Raw genomic sequence first — 22,760 nt, forward strand, 5'->3', positions numbered from 1 at the left:
TAGGGGTTTTTTTTTTTGGTTAGTTACTTACGGAGTATACAGAAAATCTCTTTTGCAAACTCACGAATATAAGCATCTTATATTGATTTCATCAAGTTTTCATACAAAGACTATTTAGTTGATAGCCAAAATTTCGTTTCTGTGATCTGAATACACTACACTGTTTTTATGAACAAAAGCATTTCTTAACCACGAAAAGGTTGTTTCCTTATTGCGTCCAACTTCAAAGCCATCTCTTGTGCCAAACTTATTCTCCCTCCTTCAACAAGAGCTTCCTTCAAATTACTGAAAAGCTGACCAGGTGGCCTAATACCTTTGTCCAGCATCTCCTGGAAATATACACAAGCTTCTTCGAGCCTGTTCTCAAAGCATAACCCATTGATCAATGCCGAAAACATATGCATACATGGGAGGACACCTCTCTCCCCCATTTGCTTCCACACCTTCAATGCCATATCAACTCTTCCGTTACTACAGAACATGCCAACCATCATTGTATATGTATTGAGCTGAGGCTCACAGCCGTCCATTCCCATTCTCTGGAATATATTATAAGCCTCCTCAAATTTCTGTGATTTTATCAGATAATGAAGAATTACATCATAAGTACGGGAATTTGGGCCAATTTTACACTTCCTCATCTCCTCAACCATCTTGAAAGCATGCTGAAACTTTGAGGCTCTGCAGTAAGCTCCAACAACCGCATTGCACGTAGGCACCTCCATGGGGAACCCACTTTTCTTATAATGCTCAAAGTACTTCAAAGCTTCATCAAGCCTCTCCTCTGAGCCAAGGCCATTGATAAGCATGCAGTAAACATGAGGACTTGGCATGCAACCACTTGCTTCCATCTCGTAGAACACCTTGATGGCCTCATCACATTTGCCAGACTTGCAGAAGGCGCTAATCAGCATCCCGTAGGCAACAACATCAGGCCTAATGCCAGCATCAATCATTTCTTGGTACATTGTTTTCACCATCAATAGATCTTTCTCATGGCCCCATCCTTCCATGAGGACAGTGTAGGTTTTCAAATCAGGTACAAACTTACCCTTCCTCTTCATCTCCTTATAGATGGCTTGTGCCTTCTTCACTTGTTTGGATTTGCTTAGCGTGTCAATCAGCCAGTTGTAATCCGACAACTCAGTTTTAAGCCCAAAAACGCTCATCTTCTCGAATGTCTCAACAGCATCTTTGACCTTTCTAGCCCGAGCATACCTTCGAACGATGAGCTTGAATGTGTCCTTAGACAGCAAGCCCCGGCACCGCATGGTCTCCACCAAGCTCCACACCAGCCTGAACTGCTTGATCTTGCCAAGTGCCTCAATCAGGTTGTGGAAGCCCTCAGCCGTGTAACTGAAGCCCTCCTGCCTCTCTGCCCAGCGGAAGAAGGCAAGTGCTAGCATCCCAGCATTGCTCAAGTTCTTGAGCACTTCAGCTACCAGCTCTGGAGACATTGCCACCCCAAGCGCATCAAGCGTCGACGCAATCCTTGGTTCTGGTTGCGTGGACACAATACGACACACCATCTTAGCAGCCTCTGACATGCCCACAGGCGGGCCATCCCCAATGGCGTCGCTTGGTGCGACTGTGAATCGCAGTGGCACTGCACTGGCGTGCTCATCCGTGGACTGCCGAGCCATAGTACAAAACCCTGAAGTGTGCGTTCGGCCGAGCATCTGGCAGGCATGGCCAAACAGTGTGTGGCATGGCAGTTTTGGTGGAGCAGGAGGCGGAGGCATTTCGTCGAACAGTCCTTGTACATCAGTGGCGAGCGCGCAGGGTCCACTCCTCACGGAGCTACCGAGCAGGGTGGAGGCTGGACGGGCGAGGCGATGCATCAAATCGTGGTTCTGAGAGGAGGGTTTGAGGGACAAATGATTTTGCAGTGACGGTGAGCGGTGGGAGGGCAATCAGGACGCGAGGGCGTGGCAGCACCGGCACTAGTGCTAGATGCCTAGATGCGAAAGCTCTTTGTCCTTCTACTATCCAAATAACTGCACAAACAAAATGAGTAACATGTCAGTTCACTAATTATATGCACAAAGTGCAGAGTAACATGTCGGTTACCAAAGTGTGCAACTCTAAATTATTGTAAACTTGTGGTTCAAACAGTAGTCTGCAAGACTGCAAATGATTAATTTCATAGTATTCTTGTGGTCTTATTTTACAAACTGTGACCAATACCTAGTGAACTGCTTCCAAGCCCTCATGTGCCATATATGGCTGCCGGTGCTAGGGATTTACCTGTGATTCGACCAACCACATGCAACACCTTAGCACGTGGAAGTATTAAATAGAGCATTATATATCCAAAAAATCATCAGTAGGATCCTATATTTTTAGAGTATTGCTTATTTCACCCATGCATAGTTATTTTCATCTAAAACATTTCAAACAGGTAGCAATACTAACCAATTTTCTTCCAAGCTCATGTAACACATCCTTGTTAAACTTCAATGTGTACCCATAGCTTAGTTGTTATCTTGGAGCTCCACTTTTGGGAAACAGAACCTAGTTTGAACCTGAAAACTCGTCAGAAGAAGCAAGGTGATCAGGGAAGTAAACTGAAAGGAGTTAGAAATACATTTCCACCAAGTGTGTCATTAGCTACACACAAATTTCCATTCAGATTGTAGTTCACAAAGAAGACGATAAGAGGCAACAAATATGTTTGATAGCTGAAAGTGAAGATTCCCATTTTCTATTGTCCACAAATCAGCATCTAAGCTGAACCATTTGTGTCTAGGATGGCTAGCGGCCATTCAGTTACCATAATTCTTTCTACAAAAAGCATGCAAAGTACTTCTGATGCTGTGGAGAAAACACATATAAATATATCTTGTACCAACAAAGATCAAACATAGGAAAAAAGATAAACATCTTAAGAGGAGAAAGAAATATATCCCCTCTTATTTTGAAAATAAGCATGATTTGACAAGGTAGATCAGAGTGTCCACTTAAGAATGTTTATATCCCCCTCTTAGTTAGGCGTGCACAACCTCTGTTAGGTTCATGGGCATGTCTGATTAATGTTTTCAGGTCGTCCGATTAATCGCGATTAGTCGTCCTGGTCAGTCCCTGGTGTTCAATTAGGAGGACCGACTCGATTAGCTCGACCAGAAAGCTGGTTGTCCGATTAGCCGACAACTAATCGCGATTAGTCGTCCGACTAGGATAGGGACGACCAATTTGGTTACTCTGTTTTTGGGCCTGTTTAACTGGGCGAACATGTGGAACTATTGAATGTCAATGTTTATGACTTTGTGTTGAACACTTTAGCTTATCTGTACTGAACTAATTTGGTTATGTAATATGCTGGCTGTGTGGCTGCTATGGTCTGCTAAATGTTAGTTATTTTGCTACTGCAGCAGTGCTGCTGTTCAGGTGCGTCAAGATCAAGACTGCATTAGTGTCACCAGCTAAACACTAATGCAGTCTTGATGCTTGCTTTATTGTGTATACTTGTCCTGATATACATGGACAACTAGATGGACGACCAGGGTCGACTAATCGCGATTAGTCTCCTGGTCGATCCCATGGCGACCAGGTTCGACCAGACGACCTGAAAACATTGGATTATACAAAAACACATGTGAGATGGAAACTTTTCTAATCAATTTACCCACTGAAAATAGATATCATTCATCCACTAATTATGTGCAGGAAACAAAAATTATATCCATTGTATGGAAAGCCTGCAACTTACAGTAGGACAAAGGGTATCAAGCAATAAAGCCCCAAAAAAGTCAACATTTGCAACCTCATCAAATGCTTAGCTGTTAGATAGAATACTGGTTGGTTACTTACGATCTAGAAGACCCCTTTTGTTAATAACTTCTTTATGGACCGGAAGACGCAAGCAGAAGCACTGAGATGGATGAAACTAAGACTTGGATGAAGATTCAGTTTGTATTTTGTGAAACTTTCTTCGATAGAACGGCGATTAGACCGGCTATGTTGTATGGAGCAGAATGTTGGCCTACAAAGATTCGACATGTTCAACAACTGAGTGTTGCAGAAATACGTATGTTGCGATGGATTTGCGGTCACACAAGAATGGACCGAGTTCGGAACGATGATATACGTTATCGCCTAGAGGTAGCACCAATTGAAGAAAAGCTTGTCCAACATCGGTTGAGGTGGTTTGGCCATGTCCAAAGAAGACCACCAGAGGCACCAGTGCATTGTGGAGTCCTAAGCCAAGCTAATAATATGAGGAGAGGTAGAGGAAGACCGATATTGACATGGGAGGAGGCAATAAAAAGATATTTGAAAGCTTGGGATATACCTAGAGATCTATGTTTGAATAGGAATACTTGGAAAGCAGCTATTAAAGTGCCTGAACCGTGACTTGGGGCTCTTGGTGGGTTTCAACTCTAACCTACCCCAACTTGCTTGGGACTGAAAGGCTATGTTGTTGTTGTTGTTGTTGTTGTTGTTGTTGTTGTTGTTCGATATAAACAGGTATCTGAAGTTAGCACAAACAGAGTCTAGTAGATATGTTTGATTTCCTTGAATGATGGTCTGTATCATCTCTTTCGTACCAATGATCTCACGCCAATGGAGCAGGTTTCCAATGAATGATTTTTTATATTACCTCTTTTGTGACTGGATTGATGAAAAAGGATAATGAACCTATAAATGCAGCAGCTAAGGCCAACCTTTAAAATGCAGTAGCTAAGGCAAACCTTTAAATGCAGTAACCAAGGCAAAGCATCTTGCATGTGCAGTCAGTAACTAAGAATAGAGATGAAACTACTGTTACGAACCTTTGGGATCACAGAGTACTAATGCTCCAGAGGTGAAGGGATATATAAAGAGCCACATGGCTAATTATAGAGTGGGCCTATAGATAGGCCTATAGATAGAGCCTTAACCATACACTTAACACCCCCCTTCAAACTCAAGGTGGAAGTGGAGGATCTGAAGCATTGAGTTTGATCAAGTGAAGCCGATGCTGCTCCCGAGTTTGTGCTTTAGTGAAGAAGTCAGCCAATTGCAACTCTGAAGGCACATACTGGAGAGAAATAGTCTTCTGATGACAATGAGACCGAGTAAGGAAAGCATCCACACCAATATGCTTTGTGAGTTCATGCTTCACAGGATCATTAGCAATTTGTATGGCTCCTGTATTATCACATAGAAGAGGTGTGGCAACATCACAAGAGATGCCTAAATCAGCCAACAACCATCGAAGCCATACAATCTCTGCAGTAGTAGTGGCAAGGGCTCGAAGTTCAGCCTCTGTACTAGAGCGAGATACAGCTGCTTGCTTCTTGGACTTCCATGCAATAGGAGAAGAGCCAAGAAGAATGCAATATCCAGTGATGGAACATCGATCTGTTGGGTCACTCGCCCAAGTGGAATCCGAGTAAGCATGAAGCTGAAGCAGACTATCATGCGCATAGAGTAAACTTTGAGATGATGTCCCCCGTAGGTAGTGTAGCACGCGAAGTAAATGTCCAAAATGAACAGAAGTTGGGGCACAAACAAATTGACTCAAAATATGGACTGCATGAGCAATATCCGGCCTAGTGACAGTGAGGTAAACAAGGCTGCCCACAATGTGTCGATATCGAGAGGGATCCTTAAGAGGTACCCCATCAGTGGGACGAAGCTGCAAGTGAAGATCCATGGGTGTGGCAGCAGTTCGACTATCAGTGATGCCTGAACGAGCAATAAGATCTTGTATGTACTTAGACTGAGAAAGATGATAGCCCTGAGTAGATTGCTTGACCTCAATGCCTAAGAAATAACTGAGAGGACCCAAATCAGACATCTGAAATTCAGCACTGAGTTGTTGCTTCACATGGGAAATGTGATCCTTATCATCACCCGTAATCAGCATATCATCAACATAGAGAAGAAGCAACGTACGGCCACGTGGTGACAAATGAACAAATAAAGCCGGATCATGATCACTAGCTGAAAAGCCAGCAGCCCGTATCAACTGAATCAACTGATCAAGGGGGCCTTGGTGTTCACCTTTCACTGCATCCATAATCAAGGGCCTTGGGGTTCCAATAGCAGCCCGAGAATCAGCTGAACATTCAGGTACCATGGAAGTCAATGATCCCATCAATCGATCAAACGCAGAATAGTACTCATCAATGGACATATCATTCTGCTCTATGACATGAGTTTGCTGCATAAGACTATGTAAAAGAGCCCCACTATCCTGTACATAGCGCTGCTTTAGATTTTCCCATATGGCCTTAGCAGTTTTGAACTTAGATAGACTCATAATCAAGGATTGTTTAGTACTATTGACCATAGCAGCCATCACTTTGCCATCATTGATACCTCAATCCTTTACTGCAGCAGCATTACTACCATCCTCCTTAGGCTTAGGGGCATTGTCAGTTAAATGATGTAGTAAACCATGACCCCTTAAAGCAGTTTCTACACAGAAGGCCCATTCAGGATAATTTGGACCCTCTAAAGTGATACGGATGACAATTGCGTTGAGCTGAGACTGAGACATGATGGAAACAACTGCTAAGGAGGGAGGCAGCGATCTGTTACCACTGTGGTATAAGAAGCAGACGACCCCCTCTATTTGCTGAACGTGCAAGACCTCCTCTGCTCTGCTCCCAACAGGCGGGCAGAGCAGGGAAGTTGGAGACTGAAGAGGCGTGGAGCAGCGACGAGCGGAAGCAGATGACGATCAGGACCTCCTCTGCTCTGTTCCAACAACAGGCGGGCAGAACAGAGAAGCCGGAGATTGAAGAGGTTGAAGAGGCGACGAGCAGCGACGAGCGGAAGCAGCAGACGACGATCCCCGCAACGGAGACGAGTCACGAGCGACGTGCCCCGCGACGGATGATTCGCGATGCAACTCACGAGCCGCGACGGAGACGAGTCGCGGTCCAAGTCGCGAGTGATGTGGACATGCGGACAGAAGCCTCGGGCGGGCGATGAGACGGCAACGGGCCGTCGGGCGAAGGGGCACGGCGACGGGCCGCGCGAAGACGCGCGATGAGACGGCGACGGGCTGTCCACGCGGGAAGACAGGCGACGAGAGGGCACAGCGACGGGCCGCGCAAAGAAGAGAGGATCCCAAGGAAAAAAAATGGATCGTGGGTCAGACTAATCTAATCCTAACCCTAATCCCATAGCTCTGGTACCATGTTACGAACCTTTGGGATCACAGAGTACTAATGCTCCAGAGGTTAGGGGGACCATATATAGAGAGCCACATGGCTAATTATAGAGTGGGCCTATAGATAGGCCTATAGATAGAGCCTTAACCATACACTTAACAACTACAACTGGTGATATTGCAACTAATATTTTGCCAATGGACTTGAAATAGACAACAAGGACAGTTTAACACAACTGCTGATTTGTGGTATAGTTCATTGAAGTTATTTACATCTGAAACAGCTCCAGAAACTGAGCCCAATGCTCAATCCTCTGTTTGTCCCAGACCATAGTTAAAGAGAAGGAATAAAGCGTCAGTGTACAGTCTCGCTGTAAATCCCTTTTCTGAACATTTTTTCCTCAACTGATTTTTTCCTCAACTGATTTAATTCGATTGAATCACTTATACTTAGATCTTAAATCATATATACAGAGTCTACTTATTTTTATGCTATAGTTCATTTGATTTATTTGCATCTGAAACAGCTCCAGAAACTGAGCTCAATGCTCAATCCTGGTCGGTAGTCCCAGACCGTTAGGATTTAGGAGTTTCTTTTATCCACTAGTTCAAAGGATTCAAAGGAATATAGACACAGGGTAATATACTAATAGTTAACTCTAAAATAAGTAGACGTAGACTCTGGAACTGAATATAGACACGGGTATAAAGACGCAAAGCTAAAAGCAGGGAAAAAGACGTGATGGTGGTGGCGGCTTAAGATAGGGCATCTCCAAATTTACAGGAATCACTCAAGTCACTCCACCAGATTGACCATCAATTAAAAAAAAGGCATGCATTCCAATATATTGTAAAGCTGGAAAAGCAGTACCAATAAAAAAACAGCAGTGTTCTGAGGATTTTGTCGTGAAAATGACTGAACGTGTACTGAGCAGATGGTCTTCAATATTGGTGAGGCAAGAGCTAGGCGTCCAGTTAACCAATAAGCTAAACAGACACATGTATAATCAAAATAGTTAACTGATCGCTCTGCAATTTTTTCAGTTCCATCGAACTGGTAAGCTAAATCAACTGAATCCAAATAGATAACTCATCAAGGGGGCCTTGGTGTTCACCTTTCACTGCAGCAGCTCGGTGTCCGGACCTGATGGAGGGGGCCTTGGCATTCACCTTTCACTGTGGCCGCTATTACGGGGCTGTCAGTGCCGCAGTCGGTGAGGCTTTGTACTGGCCTGATCCAGGCGTCTTCGTGCTGGTGGATAAGGAATCCGGCGGAGGAGGTGTGGCTCCAGTGGTAGACCTAGGATTTGAACCCAGGGTACGCCTAGCAAGAAATATAAAATGCAATACATATACATAATTCGGTAGATAGTTGGGTATATACAAGATTATTTAAATCGTTCGTTATACAAGTAGAAAATAACAAAAAAAAAGATAATATGTTTAAAAGGTCTCATATAATACCTTAGATTCAAAACTTGCGTAAATGAAAATATATATTCGCCCTGTTCTGTGGCGGTACTTCAGCAGTACTTTTCAGCGAACATATAGTGTTTTTCTCTCACAATAAATCAGCATAAGCCAAATTTCAGCGAAACGGCCCTGTTCTTCATGCCTGAACTTCCTGACAACCAACAGACAAGCAGAAAATGGCACATCAGACCCACTTAACTGCAATGTTAAATCACAAATTAGGCTTTGATTTCATCCTAAGCTATGCAATGAGCAAACCACTGGCCATTAAAATATAGAATCACACACCAATTTCACAAATGCACAATCCCTAAGCACAATTTTACGATCCCTAATCCTGAAGGGAAGCAGACTCTTACTGACTCACCAGGGGGCAGGGCCAGTAGCTAGCGACCAGCCGGATAGGGAGCGCTTCTGTGGAGGCGCGTCGGAGTCCTGGGGCGCCGTGCGTGGGCAGCTCAGTTGCTGCCGGCCGGCTGGAGCCTGGACGCCTGGAGCTGAGGGCGGTTGCAGAGCATTGGGGAGACGGAGATCGGGGTTAGCAGGGCCTGGGCGGGTCCATAGCTGTCGGCGGCCCGTCGTCTTCGCGTGGCGGTGGCTGGCGGCAGCGCGGCGGCGCTCCTCGCTCGGGAGTCGGCGCTGATGCTGTTGGGCCTTCGGGGGGAGACGAGGAACGGGCACAATATCGACGCTTTTGAACAGCTGTTTGGGCTGTGTTTTCATATAAGTGGCACATTGATCAACCGGTGATCTCTAGTTATCGCGTAGCCACCGTTAAGTACGCTATTCTTTCAATAATGAGAAATGCTAGCGCACGGCGATGCGAATGTTTCCCATCGAACGCCCGCTCACGCCGCGACGCCTGACCCACCCCCATCCGTGCACCCCGCCCCTGCAGGCGCACACCGCCCTATCCCCATCTGTTCGCCCCGCCCCCTAGGCGCACCCACGCTCCATCATGCCCCCGACCACTAGCCCCAGCACGCCGCACGCCACCTCCTCCAGCCACCAGCTCGTCACGTCCCATTCCCAGACGCTCCCTGACTCTCCGAACAGCGAGAAATACGTGCAACATGAAACATTTGAATGCAACATATGTCTGAAACAGATGAAAATCTGAAATATACACTTGCAACATATGTGTGAAAACATATGCAACATACAGATAGAACGCTTGCTACTTGCAACATGAAAACACTTGCTGCAACCGAAGACTGAAACAGATGCAACATTTTGGAACATACTGTTGCAACATATGTGTGAAAACATATGCAACATCCAGATCAAAACGCTTGCAATATACGTCTAGAAACAGATGAAACAGTTTGAACAAACGCTTGCAACATGCATCTGAAACACTTACAACATGTGCAACATCCTCTGATATACTTTTACAACATCCATATGAAACAATTGCAATATGCCTCTGAAACGTCTGAAACAATTGAAACATGCATTGCAACATAGGGGGAGAGGCCTGGGCCGGTCGATTCCGGGTGACGAGGTGGGAACCGGCGGCGAGCGGCTACGCGCGAGCACCACCCACTACTAGCGCCAACGACGCGCTCAAGCACCACCACCACTAGGGCCACCAGCACCGGGCTTGGCTCGACGGCGACGGTGGGGGGATGAGAACGGGGAGCGCCATGGGCGCCAGGGTGGGGGGGAGCTCGGTCGTAGGGGTGAGAGAGGGCGCCGCGCTGGGGTGGGGAAGAGCCGCCCACTCCCCTGCAACACTGTTGCGCCACCTCCATAGATCTCGTCGGAGGCGAGGGGATCTCGCTCGTTCTCCATGGATCTCACCAGGAGTTGGGGAGAGGCCAAATCTGCGGGCATTGGGGGCTCCCGATGAGGACGCCAGGGTGGGGGGATGTCGGGTGTTGGTGCCCTGCGACAAAGGATGAGAAGCGCGGAAGAGGTAAGGATGGGAAGGAGGAAGCAAAGGAATAAGTCTTTTTTTATATACATGCTGGCGGGAGCAAACGGTACGGGTGTAAAAGTTGTCTGACATTTGTGTTGTCCATCGGACGCACGACACGTAGCATTTCCGTTCAATAATAATCGACATATTCATGAATCAACAAGAGAATTGCTGAGTAAATTTATTAGAGAGCAAGCAAAGAAAAATCAAACAAAGGACAACAAGTGGACAGACAGCTAAGAGGAAGGGCACACTATCATTTCATGATTTGACGGCGTTATTTTTTTTAATATTAGCCGATATATCCTAAAAGGCTTTAACTGTGAGACATCTATTGTGATTTTGTTACTAATATCGAAATTAGCATAAGCACTGTCAGTGTACATGCATGCTATGTTTGGAGCATGCTAAGGACCAGAGCACTTTGTTAATCTCAAAGTCGGTAGAGTAATGCATATATGCAGACGATCTGAACACGACGTCATGCTATGTTTGGAGCATGCTAACGATCAGAGCGCTTTGTTAATCTCAAAATCGGTGGAGTAATACATATACACGGACGATCTGACTATCTGAGCACGACGAGTCACAACCACCATACCTAGAGTGTTTGCAAGCGAATGGAATGTCTGAATCATCTCGTAAACCTGACTACTAGTTTAAGTTAGGTCGAGAACTGTAGTTGGTGCTTGATCTAATAGTTGTTCCGGGTAAAAAAAAAAGTGGGGGGCTATTGCGTTCTTGCCCCTATTTTGACGTCCAATTGTGATTTTACCCCTGTTTCTGTCATCGTTGTGATTTTACCCCTGTTTTTTTAAAACGAAGTTTAAGTTTACCCCTACTCTAGTAACAACAAGTAACGGTGTTAAATGGGCTCAGTAAGGACAAGTTTGCTCATGCGAAATTGCCCCTACTTATTTGAATACATTGTGATTTTATCCCTGTTTTCTAAAAAAAAATTGACAGCATAATTACACAACTTGTTACCTATGATTCTACACAACATGCAAATATAGATAGATAATATCATATCAAATGAAAGTGTAGCAAAAGTATCCATACAGTACAAAGCCTCATCCAACATACAAGTCCAACAAAAACGGTAGCTAATAGTGAGATATTACATGTTCAGTGTCATACATCACATTTATGCATCTATTCCCAACAATGCACCCAACCTCCCTCCTCTTCCTCTTCCTCTTCCTCTTCCTTCTGTTCCAGCCCCTTTCGCTCCTTCTGTTCCACGTCCTACACTTGCACTTCCACTTCCTCTTCCTCTTCCCCTTCCCCTTCCCCTTCCCCTTGCACTTGCAGTTGCACCTCACATGAATGGAGAAAAATGGTTCAATAAACAAGTTGACTAAATAAGCATTTTTTTCAAACAATAATAACTTTCTAATAGAAATTCTCTACTATGAAACTTTGTAAAACACTGAAACATCAAAACAAGCACAAGTTACAAATGACACAGAAACAACCTAAAGATATGACAAGGTAAACCATCAACATTTAGAGCACTGAATGATCACTTCAAAACAATCATAGGCACTGAAGGTAGCTCGGTGTGGCAATTTGACTGTCAGGCCTTGTATCAAGGCAGTCCAGCGGCAACTGAGGACTAGGGCCAGACGGGTTTGGCCCAAGCTTCTATCTTGCAGCCTGGGAAACGGTCAAGAATAGCATCATGTGCTTTATGGATGCCTTTCACAGAGAAGAAGTGCAGCTGGAAAGGGTGAACAGATCATACATGGTATTGTTGCCAAAAAAGCCTGGAGCAACAACAGTCTCCGCTTTCAAACCCATCTGCCTTCAAAATTGTTGCGTCAAGATACTGACCAAGGTCCTGACTACAAGGCTACAGTCACAAATCAAGAAGCTTGTTGATCTAGACCAGACTCGATTCATCCAAGGTCGATCCACACTGCTCGATCAGTTTGCAAACGCCACTGGACAGCAAATCAACTATAACAAGAGTACAGCTATGCCCATTCACATGGATGAAGAGACTGCTGGCTCTACTGCTATGCAAACCAGGCCGACTAACCATCAACATTTAAGCTGGACTGGTTTCAGTTACTACTTCTATTATTGATTTAAATTCAAGAAATACTTGCAAATGAATAAAAATCTACAGTTGTAATGATCTTTTGAGTAGTCATTTAAATATGGCAGGCAACAAACATTAAATATGGCAAGCAACTACAACTACAACTGTATCATCTTTTGAATAGTCATTTAAATATGGCAGGCAACAGACACTAACGAAATCCTCTTTTGAAATACAAATGAGCATGACTCACATTTTTTGTGAAGATGGTTCATTTTGAGAAGATGAGCGATTCCTCTTTTGACTAGCAGTTGGACCTCCTTGGCAATGCTTCGCTATATGGCCTAGTTCATTACATTCAGAACATGGTCTCCTTTTCTTACTGGTGGTGGCCTCATCATATGACTTGATCCTAGAATTTATTGGTCTTCCTGGTTTCCTTCTCAGTTTAGGCTTCTTGATTTTATAGCCCAAATCAACATGTGGCCAATTATCCTTGGATGTCATTGGATTGAAAGAACATGCATATGCCTTTTTTAACCGATCAACAGAGAAGTATTCATGCACAAAGTCATCCATTCGTACCTCTCTACTAATCTTAGAAATGAAAGCTAAAGCATGGGTGCAGGGCTGTCCAGTTACTTGCCGCCCAACCATGTTGCGGCATGCTAGAGTGCCCACGGTCAGGCGCAGGTGCACTCTCAATTCAGTGATTCACACGGCCATACATGCAGTGCATTGCAATGCAGTTGTAGTGCAGTGCAGTGCAGTGCATGGCTCCACGTCGTCAAGTCAAGATAGCAGCAAAAACAACTCGGGAAATCAGAATTCAGAATGATGGCCCCAAAAGATAAGTTTTTTTGCAGGATTAGTTTCTTGACCATTTACTATACGTCCTCTCATGACTGCCTAAACAAGCTTTGCTTTCAATTCCAATCATCCCGTCCCAGTCTCTTCTTCCTCCCTCTCCTCTGGTCACATCGTGCACACGGATGCCATCTCTCTCGTCTCTCTCTCCATTGGCAGGTTGCAGGCGTATATCACTAGCTAAGCAAGCAATCAAAGCACTACTACTGCCTGTCGCAAGTAAAGAGCTATCGGACACGACGACCAGCACAGTGAACTGGCAGCTACCTACATGCACCAGCTCGTCTTCTTGCTCCTCTCCCTCTGCCTCCCCGATGCAACCTTCTCCGCACCCGTCGGGTCGTGCAACCGGCAGTGCAGCAGCAGCACGGTGTCGTACCCTTCAGATCCGAATACGAATAGTATGTTAGGGCTTGGGCGCACGGTTTCGCACAGCGGGAAGAGAAGACCAAGGGGAGGGCGTACCTGGTGATGCTCATCGTCGGCGAAGGGGCTGAAGTAGCAGCGATGGCGGGGCCAGTCGTCTGTGGATGGGGGGGTTGCGTGCTCGCCGCCGCCTGCCGCCTGGCCCCCGTGCCGCATACTAGCCAAACGGCGCCCCGTGCCGCCTGCCCCTGCGCGCGCTCGCGCACCCATGCGCCAGGTGCCCTGCTACTGGCCGACGAGAGGGAGAGGGAGAGAGATGCGACGGGAGCTAAAGGCTGCTGGGCGACGGGAGGGAGAGATGGGAATGGGACGGCAGGAAGAGAAGAGTGAATAGCGAGAGAGAGAGAGAGAGAGCAAGCGACCCGTGCCTCTGTTTTCTTCTGAACAGATGACAAGAGAACGAAGAGATAAGGGGCAATTTAGTCTTTTGCCTTTGTGTTTAGATATTATGATTTTTTTTAATTTATTTTTTTTCAAGTGCATTTAACGGTCATCCAAAACAGGGGTAAACGGAGCTTTCATTTCATAAAAGTGAGGGCAAAATCATAATGTTACAAAAAAACAGGGATAAAATTACAATTAGACTCCTGAACAAGGGTAAGAACACAATTTTCCTCCAAAAAAACCATGTCATGGGTCCATCTAAACCACTCTGGTCAGAACAATTTTTCTCCCACGTTTCGAGTCAAGTTGGTTAGGCCGTTAAACCTATGATCAGGCCGACTTGCGTACACTGGCGGAATAGGTGAACGGGGCCGGTGTAGCCGCCGGCATTCAGTAAGCCGGATGTCAGAAGCACACATGGAGTCGGAACAGCAGGAAGGCAGCAAGAGCGCAACCACCTCGGCAACTTGTGGAGATTATATAATGTTGAACACAAGAAAACACCAGAACAGACGCGACAACGCAACCACCTTTAACAATTAATTAAAAAATAACAAACAAAAAACTCACTTCTCCAGCAAGCTGAGTTTCTAAAAGTGATTCATAGGAATCATAATTCACAAAAGGCAGCTGAAAACACTGGATATCTTCTGAACCAATAGTTTCTGAATCACTGGAGGAAGATAAATCAATTACACCACCGGGCCTTTTCCGAGCCATCAAGACTGCAAAGAAAAAAACTAAATAAAAAATTATTAATAATGAAGCAAACAATAAACTGCTACCCTAAAAAACAATCCGTACTTCAACATCAAAGAACCTAACCAAATCGATCAATTAGACAACAGAAATACAAAAAAAGTAAACAGATAATTCATTAATGCTAATAAAAAACTACAAAAAAAACATTGTATTTACGAAAGCGTTTGAAGTAACAACAACATAAAGGACTACAAACTAACACACTATCTAATAAACAATAACCGACAAATCCAATAAAAAATCAGGGGCTAAATCTATAGAAAGCACAGACTAGCTGATTTGCAAAAGCACCAAGTAGAAAGAGATTACACATTCCAAATCCCAAAAAAGACACAACTACACAAGTAACACCACCATCTAATAGGCAGTAATACATGAAGCATTTCATCTAGAGACAGCAGAAAAGCACTGGAACCATCAAAGCATCAACAACCTACCTACCATACCATCGACAACAAGCAAAACTATGAACCAGATTTCGTTACCCCGTATTAGCAAACTTACAAAACGGGCCTACAAAAAACAAATCAACAAGCTACTGCCACAGGTAAAGGACAGGCAAATCACCAATCCCCCATATACCAAACCCCCGGCAACAATCCACTAAACAATAGCGTAACCATCACCACAAAATCAGTGATTCAGTACCAAATAAACGCGACAAACACATCCACATACCTCAAAAATCATCGGAGCAACAATTACAACGAACGTTTACTAGCACCGCAACAGATCAAAACAACAAGTTCCAAACACGCACCGGTCATGGCGACGGAGAACAGACTCAAAACTTAGGAAAACAATATACGCATCAATCAGATCTAGCAACAAAACAACCGCGAACACATCAGTCCTAGCCAATACAACATGGTGAAGATTATCCCCACAACAAACAAACGCCCAGATCTCAGACACCCGCTCGAATCTCTCGACACGCCCAGATCAAGCAAACCAAGCAGTCGCTCAAAAAAAATAGATCACGCTGGTGGATGAAAGTGAAACAGACCAGAGGCAGATAGACAGACGTACCAGTCGATGCGCCGCTGGGCACGGCACCCCTCGCGAAGCTGCCGTCGCTGAGGCTGATCTCGGGCCAACCTTGCCAAACCCTAGAAAATCGCCTGCCGCTACGGAGAACGAAACACCAGGAAGAAGATGAAGAGGAAATGAAATGACCAGGAAGAAGACGAAGAGGAAATGAAATGGCCAGAAGCGGCGAACGGATCCTCCAATCTCGGGCGCGAGTCCCAAAATACAAACAGTACCGTCGACGGCCAGGACCCACAGGCCATCCGAGAATTTAGATCTGCAGACACAAGTCAGATCAACGGCTCAGATTTCAGTTGATCACGGTCCAAATTTCAACCGGTTGAGATATAGCTTTCTCGATTATATATATCGTTGAACACAAGAAAACACCAGAACAGACGCGACAACGCAACCACCTCCGTAGTATATTGCTACAATTTGGGTTCTTTACATCAGTCACGCGGCGGCGCCACGTGCTGTGCCCGGCCCCGGCGCGAAACGATTGACGAGATCCTGCAGGTTGGCGTGCGACGATCCGCCCACCAGCGCGGCCGCCGCCGCCTTGGCCGCCAGCGCGCGCGCCCGCCGCCTCCTCTCCTCGGCCTCCTCGCCGTCGCCCATCACGCTGCGCACGGCCTCCTCCACCACGTCCCGCCCCACCAGGATCTCCTTCTTCACGGCCTGGAACGTCAGCGGCTCCTTCACCCCGACGCTGACGCCGGTGCCCAGCACCTCCACGACCATCTTCTCGTTCAGGAACTGGTCGGAGAAGTGCGGCCACGTCACCATCGGCAGCCCCGCGGCGATGGCCTCCAGCGTGGAGTTCCACCCGCAGTGCGTCACGAACGCGCCCACCGCGTCGTGGGACAGGATCAGCAGCTGCGGCGCCCACCCTCTGATGAGCAGGCAGCGCCCCGCCCCGACGCGCGCCTCTAGCTCGCGCAGGAACTCGCGCACCGTCTCGTCGTACTCGTCGGCCGTGTCCTTCACCGCCCAGACGAACGGGTGCCCCGACGCTTCCAGCCCGAGGCCCAGCTCCACGACCTGCTTCGGACCCGCCTGCGCGATGCTCCCGAAGGAGACGTACACGACGGAACTGGGCTCCTTGCCGTCGAGCCACCGGAGGCACTCGTCGGGGTCGACGGCGGAGGCCCTCAACCCTCTCGACGCCAGCGTTGACGCCAGTGTCGTGCGGCTGTGGTGGTACGTTGAGACCGGCCCAACGGTCCAGACCTTCATCTCCCGGGCCGCCGCGTAGCCGGCGACGTACTCCGGCTCTAGCTCCAGGAAGGTGTTCACGATGACTCCGTCAGCCTCGGCCCGCGCGCGCTCGACGTAGTCCGCGAACTCCTCCCACCACGGGATTGGGATCCCCCGGAAGAAGCCCGGGGCCTGCGCCCTCGTCACCACGAACCTTCTCTCCAGCCCCGGCACGACGACCGGCTCGTTGGAGTCCTTGACGCCGTCGTACGCGTGGAACCTCTCGAGGTTGTGCTGGTACAGAAGGCCGAAGGCGCACATGCTGAAGAAGCTCAGCCGCGGGACGCCGAGGTTGGCGGCGAGCTCCGTGGTCCATGGGTGGACGAAGTCCGACACGATGCACGTCGGGTACGGCGCGTGAGCGCGGAGGTAGCTCTCGATCGGCGCGCGGAGGAGCGCCATGGCGCGGTAGTAGTTCCACATGTATCTATGTGGAACTCTGTCCCCGTCGTCTGCCCCTTCCGGCAGGCCGGACTCGGCGTAGTCGAGCGGGAACTCGACGAGCCGGACCGGCAGCCCGGTCCGCTGGGTGGACTCGACGGTCCGTCGCACCAGCACAGCCGTGGACGGCGGCGCCACGATGGTACAGAGCGCGCCGTGGGTGGCGAGCAGCAGGGCTGTGTCGACGGCCGGGATGAGGTGACCCTGCTCTCTCAGCGGGACGAACACGAAGTGCGCCGCCTTTGTGCGGCCGCCGTCATCCTCCGCGTCTCCCCGGGCAAGGATAGACGCTGGCACTTGGCTCGTCATCCTGCTCGTCGTCTTCCCGAGTGAGCTGTGGTTTTCTTGCCTCTGCCCTCTGGTGTGCTGTAGACTTTAGGTGGATGTGCGTGCCATCTTAAAGGAGATATGCTTAGGATTCGGAACGGCAAAAGTTGTTTGATGAAAGCCAGTGAGTGATTTTCAAACTTTGTCTGTTGGATTGGATTGAAAATCATCACTGCCTGCACCGTCAGCGTGAGCATGTGAGTTACAATCCTGTATTTTTTATGGTCCCGTGATGTATACTCCCTCCATAAATAAATAAATAAATAACTGTACATACATCTCGTTTTACAAAAAAAGTTACCATTTTTAAGATTGGCCTAATAATATATATAAAAACATACAGTACTAATAATATGAGTACTAATAATGTGTGTAATAAATATTAGCAAATTAATGGTGGAATATATTTTTATAATAAATATATTAAGAGATACCAATGTTTATAAATATTTTCTATAAACCTAGTCCAACTAAAAAATTTGACTCTCAAAAAACGAGATGCACTTATTTTAGAATGGACAGAACCAGAAATTACAAACATAGGGCTCATGGTATACGTAGGATTGTGCTTAAGTCGTTCTAGCTTTTTTTTTTCTCTAGTGTAATATATTACAACAATCAATAGTTTTCGCCGTCTTTGGGGAAAAATTCAGAAAGCTACCGAGTGACGATGACATGTGCCAGTGGGGGCACACAGTCTCGTAGTTGGTAGATGACGAAATTCTAGTACTATTTAGTAATATTATATATAAGCTTTTGGTGGCCTAAATGACTGACATTAGAGTATTTAACTATCTGGATGACCAAGTGCGAGCGCCGGCGTAACTGCGTGGTTGCTCCCTGATACAATTCAACACGATTTTGCTAGTGAAAGTCAATATATCTGGTACGATCTTTGATAGTTAAGATTGTTAATGTTATAAGGGCATGCTCAGATGTTACGTAGATATATAATCTCCTTTTGTTCTGAAGAAACTTCAAAGAGTCAAATGATTTAAATTTATAAAAAATATTAACATTTATGGTCCCAAATAGGTACCTAGCGATGAAAACAAGCTTTAGAACCATAAATAGACTTAATTTTGCAAGGTTATTTATAGATTCACGTGCAAGGCTATTTGCATCCCTGTAAGCACCATTATATTAATTATGAAATATAGACCTATTTAGAGACATAATTGTTGATATTACTTTCAATAAATTTAGTCAAACTTGAAAAGTTGACTTGATTTAAATTTAAAATAGCATCCCTCGTCGACCTTCGTAACCGCGCGCGCGACCTCTGTGCCGTCCCACCATGTCCGGATCCTTCCTCGATGTCGCACCCGTGGCGGAGTGCCGTAGACGAGGGAGGGATTGGTGGAGAAGATGAGAGCGTCGTTGTAGGGGTTGACGGGCGGGAGGTAGCGGCGACGGAGGTGATGATGGGCGGGGAGGTGCGGTGGAGGAGGCGACGACAAGTAGAGGCCTGGAGGGGCGGTGGCGAGGGGCACCGACGGAGGAAGGCATAGGCTGGGGAGGCGACGCCGCGACAACCAAAGAAGGGGATCACAGATTTTGAGAAAATAAGTGAGTTGAAAGGGATAAGACTGCATGCTACTTGGCTAATGGATCGTGAGACCATAGTCTATAACGACAATCTTTACGGGGACATAATTTAAATCTTAGAATGACGATTATTCTGTGACAGAGGAAGTATCCTAACGGCACAAAACAGTAGACTACAAAGTGTAATCTAGTTGGGTTTATCAATTGCGTTCAAAAAGTCGGGTTTATCAATCGAGATCCCGGGTGGAAAATCGACTGTGGGAGGTACTGTAGTAGTTATAGGTCCTAGGCTCCTAGCCGAGGGAGACAGCTGCGAATTGAAGTTAGTCAGTATTTGCGCTAGTTGACGTTGGATTTCGTTCGAAACCCAATATTTGTGGTCCTTTGACTCGGCAACTCGTTTCGTACTGTTCAGGACCATGCAGAGATGGAGTACCAACAGAACATTGCAGTCTCGCAATTCACACAAGTGTCATACTGTCATCCTGGCGACCGCAAATTATGACGTCAGTCCTGACTGAGGACATAGATGCCGACCGGCCGGCCTTGGCCGGCTGGGTTAACGACGCAAACAAAGCTCTATGCCGTCTTTTATAGATGTCACGCGCAGCAAACTAAAACACACACGAAAGCAGCCGATAAGAACACTAAGTCATCACTGCCCCAACCCCCGTCGGCGGCACGACGACCGCCAGAAATCAGGATGGGTAGCCAAGGACAAGCGGCAACCAACGGCCGGGGAGACGCAGACGACACCGGCGGAAGACGAACCCAGGCGGCGCACTTCGTGTTCGTCCCGCTGATGGCTCAGGGCCACCTGATCCCGGCCGTCGACACCGCGCTGCTGCTCTCCACGCACGGCGCGGTCTGCACCATCGTCGGGACCCCGGCCACGTCTGCGCGGGTACGCCCGAGCATCGAGTCCGCCCGGCAGTCGGGCCTGCCGGTCCGGCTCGTCGAGTTCCAGCTCGACTACGCCGAGGCCGGCCTGCCCGAAGGCGCCGACAACATGGACAACGTCCCGGTAGAGTACACGCAGAACTACTTCGAGGCCGTCGCGCTCCTCGGCGCGCCGATCGAGAGCTACCTCCGCGCGCACGCGCCGTACCCGACGTGTGTCGTGGCGGACTTCTGCCACCCGTGGACCACGGTGCTCGCGGCCAACCTCGGGGTCCCGCGCCTCAGCTTCTTCAGCATGTGCGCCTTCTGCCTGCTGTGCCAGCACAATGTCGAGCGGTTCAACGCGTACGACGGTGTCGCCGATGACAACGAGCCGGTCGTCGTGCCGGGCCTGGAGAAAAGGATCGTGGTGACGAGGGCGCAGGCCCCGGGCTTCTTCCGGGGGATCCCAATCCCGTGGTGGGAGGAGTTCGCGGACTACGTCGAGCGCGCGCGGGCCGAGGCCGACGGCGTCATCATGAACACCTTCGAGGAGATGGAGCCGGAATACGTCGCCGGCTACGCGGCGGCCCGGGGGATGAGAGTCTGGACCGTCGGGCCGGTGTCGCTCTACCACCACCAGCGCGCCGCAACACTGGCGGCGAGAGGGAACACTACCGACATCGACGCCGACGAGTGCCTCCGGTGGCTGGACGGCAAGGAGCCCGACTCCGTCGTGTACGTCAGCTTCGGGAGCATCGCGCAGGCGGACGCAAAGCAGGCCGTGGAGCTCGGCCTCGGGCTGGAAGCGTCGGGGCACCCGTTCATCTGGGTGATCAGGAACGCCGGCGAGTACGACGGAGCCGTGCGCGCCTTCCTGGACGAGCTCGAGGCGCGCGTCGCGGGGCGCGGCCTGCTCATCAGGGGGTGGGCGCCGCAGGTGCTGATCCTATCCCATGCCGCGGTGGGCGGGTTCGTGACGCACTGCGGGTGGAACTCCACGATGGAGGCCATCACCGCGGGGCTGCCGGTGGTGACGTGGCCTCACTTCACGGACCAGTTCCTGAACCAGAAGATGGCCGTGGAGGTGCTGGGCATCGGCGTCAGCGTCGGCATCACGGAGCCGCTGTTGTACCAGAAGGTGGAGAAGGAGATCGTGGTCGGCCGGAACGTGGTGGAGGAGGCCGTGAGGAGCGTGATGGGCGGCGGGGAGGAGGCAAAGGGGAGGAGGCGGCGGGCCCGCGCGCTGGCTGTCAAGGCCAGAGCGGCCATGAAGGAGGGCGGGTCGTCGCACCGCAACCTGCTGGATTTGGTTGGGCGCTTCGAGGGTGTCATGGCCGAGACCACCAAAGGCGCGTGAAGCAACAGAGCGTGGTGAAGGTGTACTGGGGAGAAGTTTTTTATACTAAAAATACACGAATCGTACGATAAGATAATAATACTGTTAAATTAAATATCGACGTTAAATTGATATTTTCTTAAAAAAAACAAAGTTCGTGAAATTAACACAGTCACGGAGAGCGTGGCGTCGTAGACTCACAAACTCTACTGTATAAACTTTTTCGTGATATGGCTAAGATAATATTTTATATCGGCAGAAAGAATTCTCGGATATCCATTTCTTTCATGCACCAATAAATTCATGAATAAGTTTCGCTGCATCTCTATATAATCCTGTACACACAGGTTCGAGTATATATGTAAATATTAGTACCTGTTACATGGATAATATTGCGTGTCTTAAAAAATCTCTCATAAAATTTTAAAACAAAGTATGTTATACTCACCGTATAAATATGTGTGGCTTTAGGACTATTCCACACAGATATATATTGTAGAATAAGGTATCCACTTGAATGTCTGTTCCAAGATGTTGTAATTCTTAATTTCGACACATTTTTTAGGTCAAGGCAACCAATTGTGATACTTTTCTTAGTGGTGCATAATTTTATGGTGCACCTATTGACTGTCTGAGTAAGGACAAGTTAGCACTGCAAAGGCTCAGAAAAAGCTACCGAGAAGACCAAGGTTGAGTTTTCTTTCACTATGCATACTAAAACCTATGTCCCCATTTATCATTGCCAATGCTTTTGATGCAAAGCAATTCAATATTACTATGATTAGATATAAGTTTAAGTCTCTTGTGAGCAATCTCATAGGAGGACTCTCATTCTTTACGTGATCTGCCTCAAGGATATTGGCAGGACGATGGACCCATGTTGGAATGTCGCATCAAAAAGTGTCCACGTTTTGTCCACGATTTATTTCCCATGAATACATATGGGTACTTT

The 22,760-nt window shown here is 47.7% G+C and overlaps 3 protein-coding genes across 6 annotated transcripts; 1 reads left to right on the plus strand and 2 right to left on the minus strand.

The window, feature by feature from the left end:
* Window positions 1-87: 87 nt before the first annotated feature.
* LOC136520713 (pentatricopeptide repeat-containing protein At1g71060, mitochondrial-like) lies at window positions 88-9,256 on the minus strand. 3 transcript variants are annotated; one of them, XM_066514357.1, is made up of 6 exons: window positions 8,946-9,256; window positions 8,570-8,729; window positions 8,221-8,429; window positions 2,416-2,525; window positions 2,188-2,247; window positions 88-1,997 (listed from the first exon to the last, which is right to left on the minus strand). In XM_066514357.1, the coding sequence occupies exon 6, from the start codon at window positions 1,839-1,841 to the stop codon at window positions 186-188; it is 1,656 nt and encodes a 551-aa protein (XP_066370454.1). In that variant the 5' UTR covers window positions 1,842-1,997; window positions 2,188-2,247; window positions 2,416-2,525; window positions 8,221-8,429; window positions 8,570-8,729; window positions 8,946-9,256; the 3' UTR covers window positions 88-185. The 3 variants fall into 3 exon arrangements, with proteins under 3 accessions (XP_066370454.1, XP_066370455.1, XP_066370453.1); XM_066514358.1 differs by lacking the exon at window positions 2,188-2,247 and having other exon boundaries at window positions 8,570-8,720; XM_066514356.1 differs by lacking the exon at window positions 2,188-2,247.
* A 5,251-nt stretch (window positions 9,257-14,507) lies between these two features.
* On the minus strand, window positions 14,508-18,283 carry LOC136522061 (UDP-glycosyltransferase 73E1-like). 2 transcript variants are annotated; one of them, XM_066515850.1, is made up of 2 exons: window positions 16,015-18,283; window positions 14,508-14,963 (listed from the first exon to the last, which is right to left on the minus strand). In XM_066515850.1, exon 1 carries the CDS (start codon window positions 18,022-18,024, stop codon window positions 16,471-16,473), a length of 1,554 nt encoding a protein of 517 aa, XP_066371947.1. In that variant the 5' UTR covers window positions 18,025-18,283; the 3' UTR covers window positions 14,508-14,963; window positions 16,015-16,470. The 2 variants fall into 2 exon arrangements, with proteins under 2 accessions (XP_066371947.1, XP_066371948.1); XM_066515851.1 differs by having other exon boundaries at window positions 14,509-14,948.
* A 1,950-nt stretch (window positions 18,284-20,233) lies between these two features.
* Window positions 20,234-21,854, plus strand: LOC136522764 (UDP-glycosyltransferase 73C5-like). Its single transcript, XM_066516570.1, has one exon. The coding sequence runs from the start codon at window positions 20,294-20,296 to the stop codon at window positions 21,827-21,829; it is 1,536 nt and encodes a 511-aa protein (XP_066372667.1). The 5' UTR covers window positions 20,234-20,293; the 3' UTR covers window positions 21,830-21,854.
* The last annotated feature ends 906 nt before the right edge of the window (window positions 21,855-22,760 follow it).

The sequence above is a fragment of the Miscanthus floridulus genome, chromosome 18 (assembly GCF_019320115.1).
Source record: "Miscanthus floridulus cultivar M001 chromosome 18, ASM1932011v1, whole genome shotgun sequence".
Classification (NCBI taxonomy): domain Eukaryota; kingdom Viridiplantae; phylum Streptophyta; class Magnoliopsida; order Poales; family Poaceae; genus Miscanthus; species Miscanthus floridulus.

What these genes read in the sequence shown, in the direction of transcription:
- LOC136522764 (XM_066516570.1), top strand. Translation starts at nt 20,294, where the DNA reads ATGGGTAGCCAAGGACAAGCGGCAACCAACGGCCGGGGAGACGCAGAC.
- LOC136522061 (XM_066515850.1), bottom strand. Translation starts at nt 18,024, where the DNA reads ATGACGAGCCAAGTGCCAGCGTCTATCCTTGCCCGGGGAGACGCGGAG.
- LOC136520713 (XM_066514358.1), bottom strand. Translation starts at nt 1,841, where the DNA reads ATGCATCGCCTCGCCCGTCCAGCCTCCACCCTGCTCGGTAGCTCCGTG.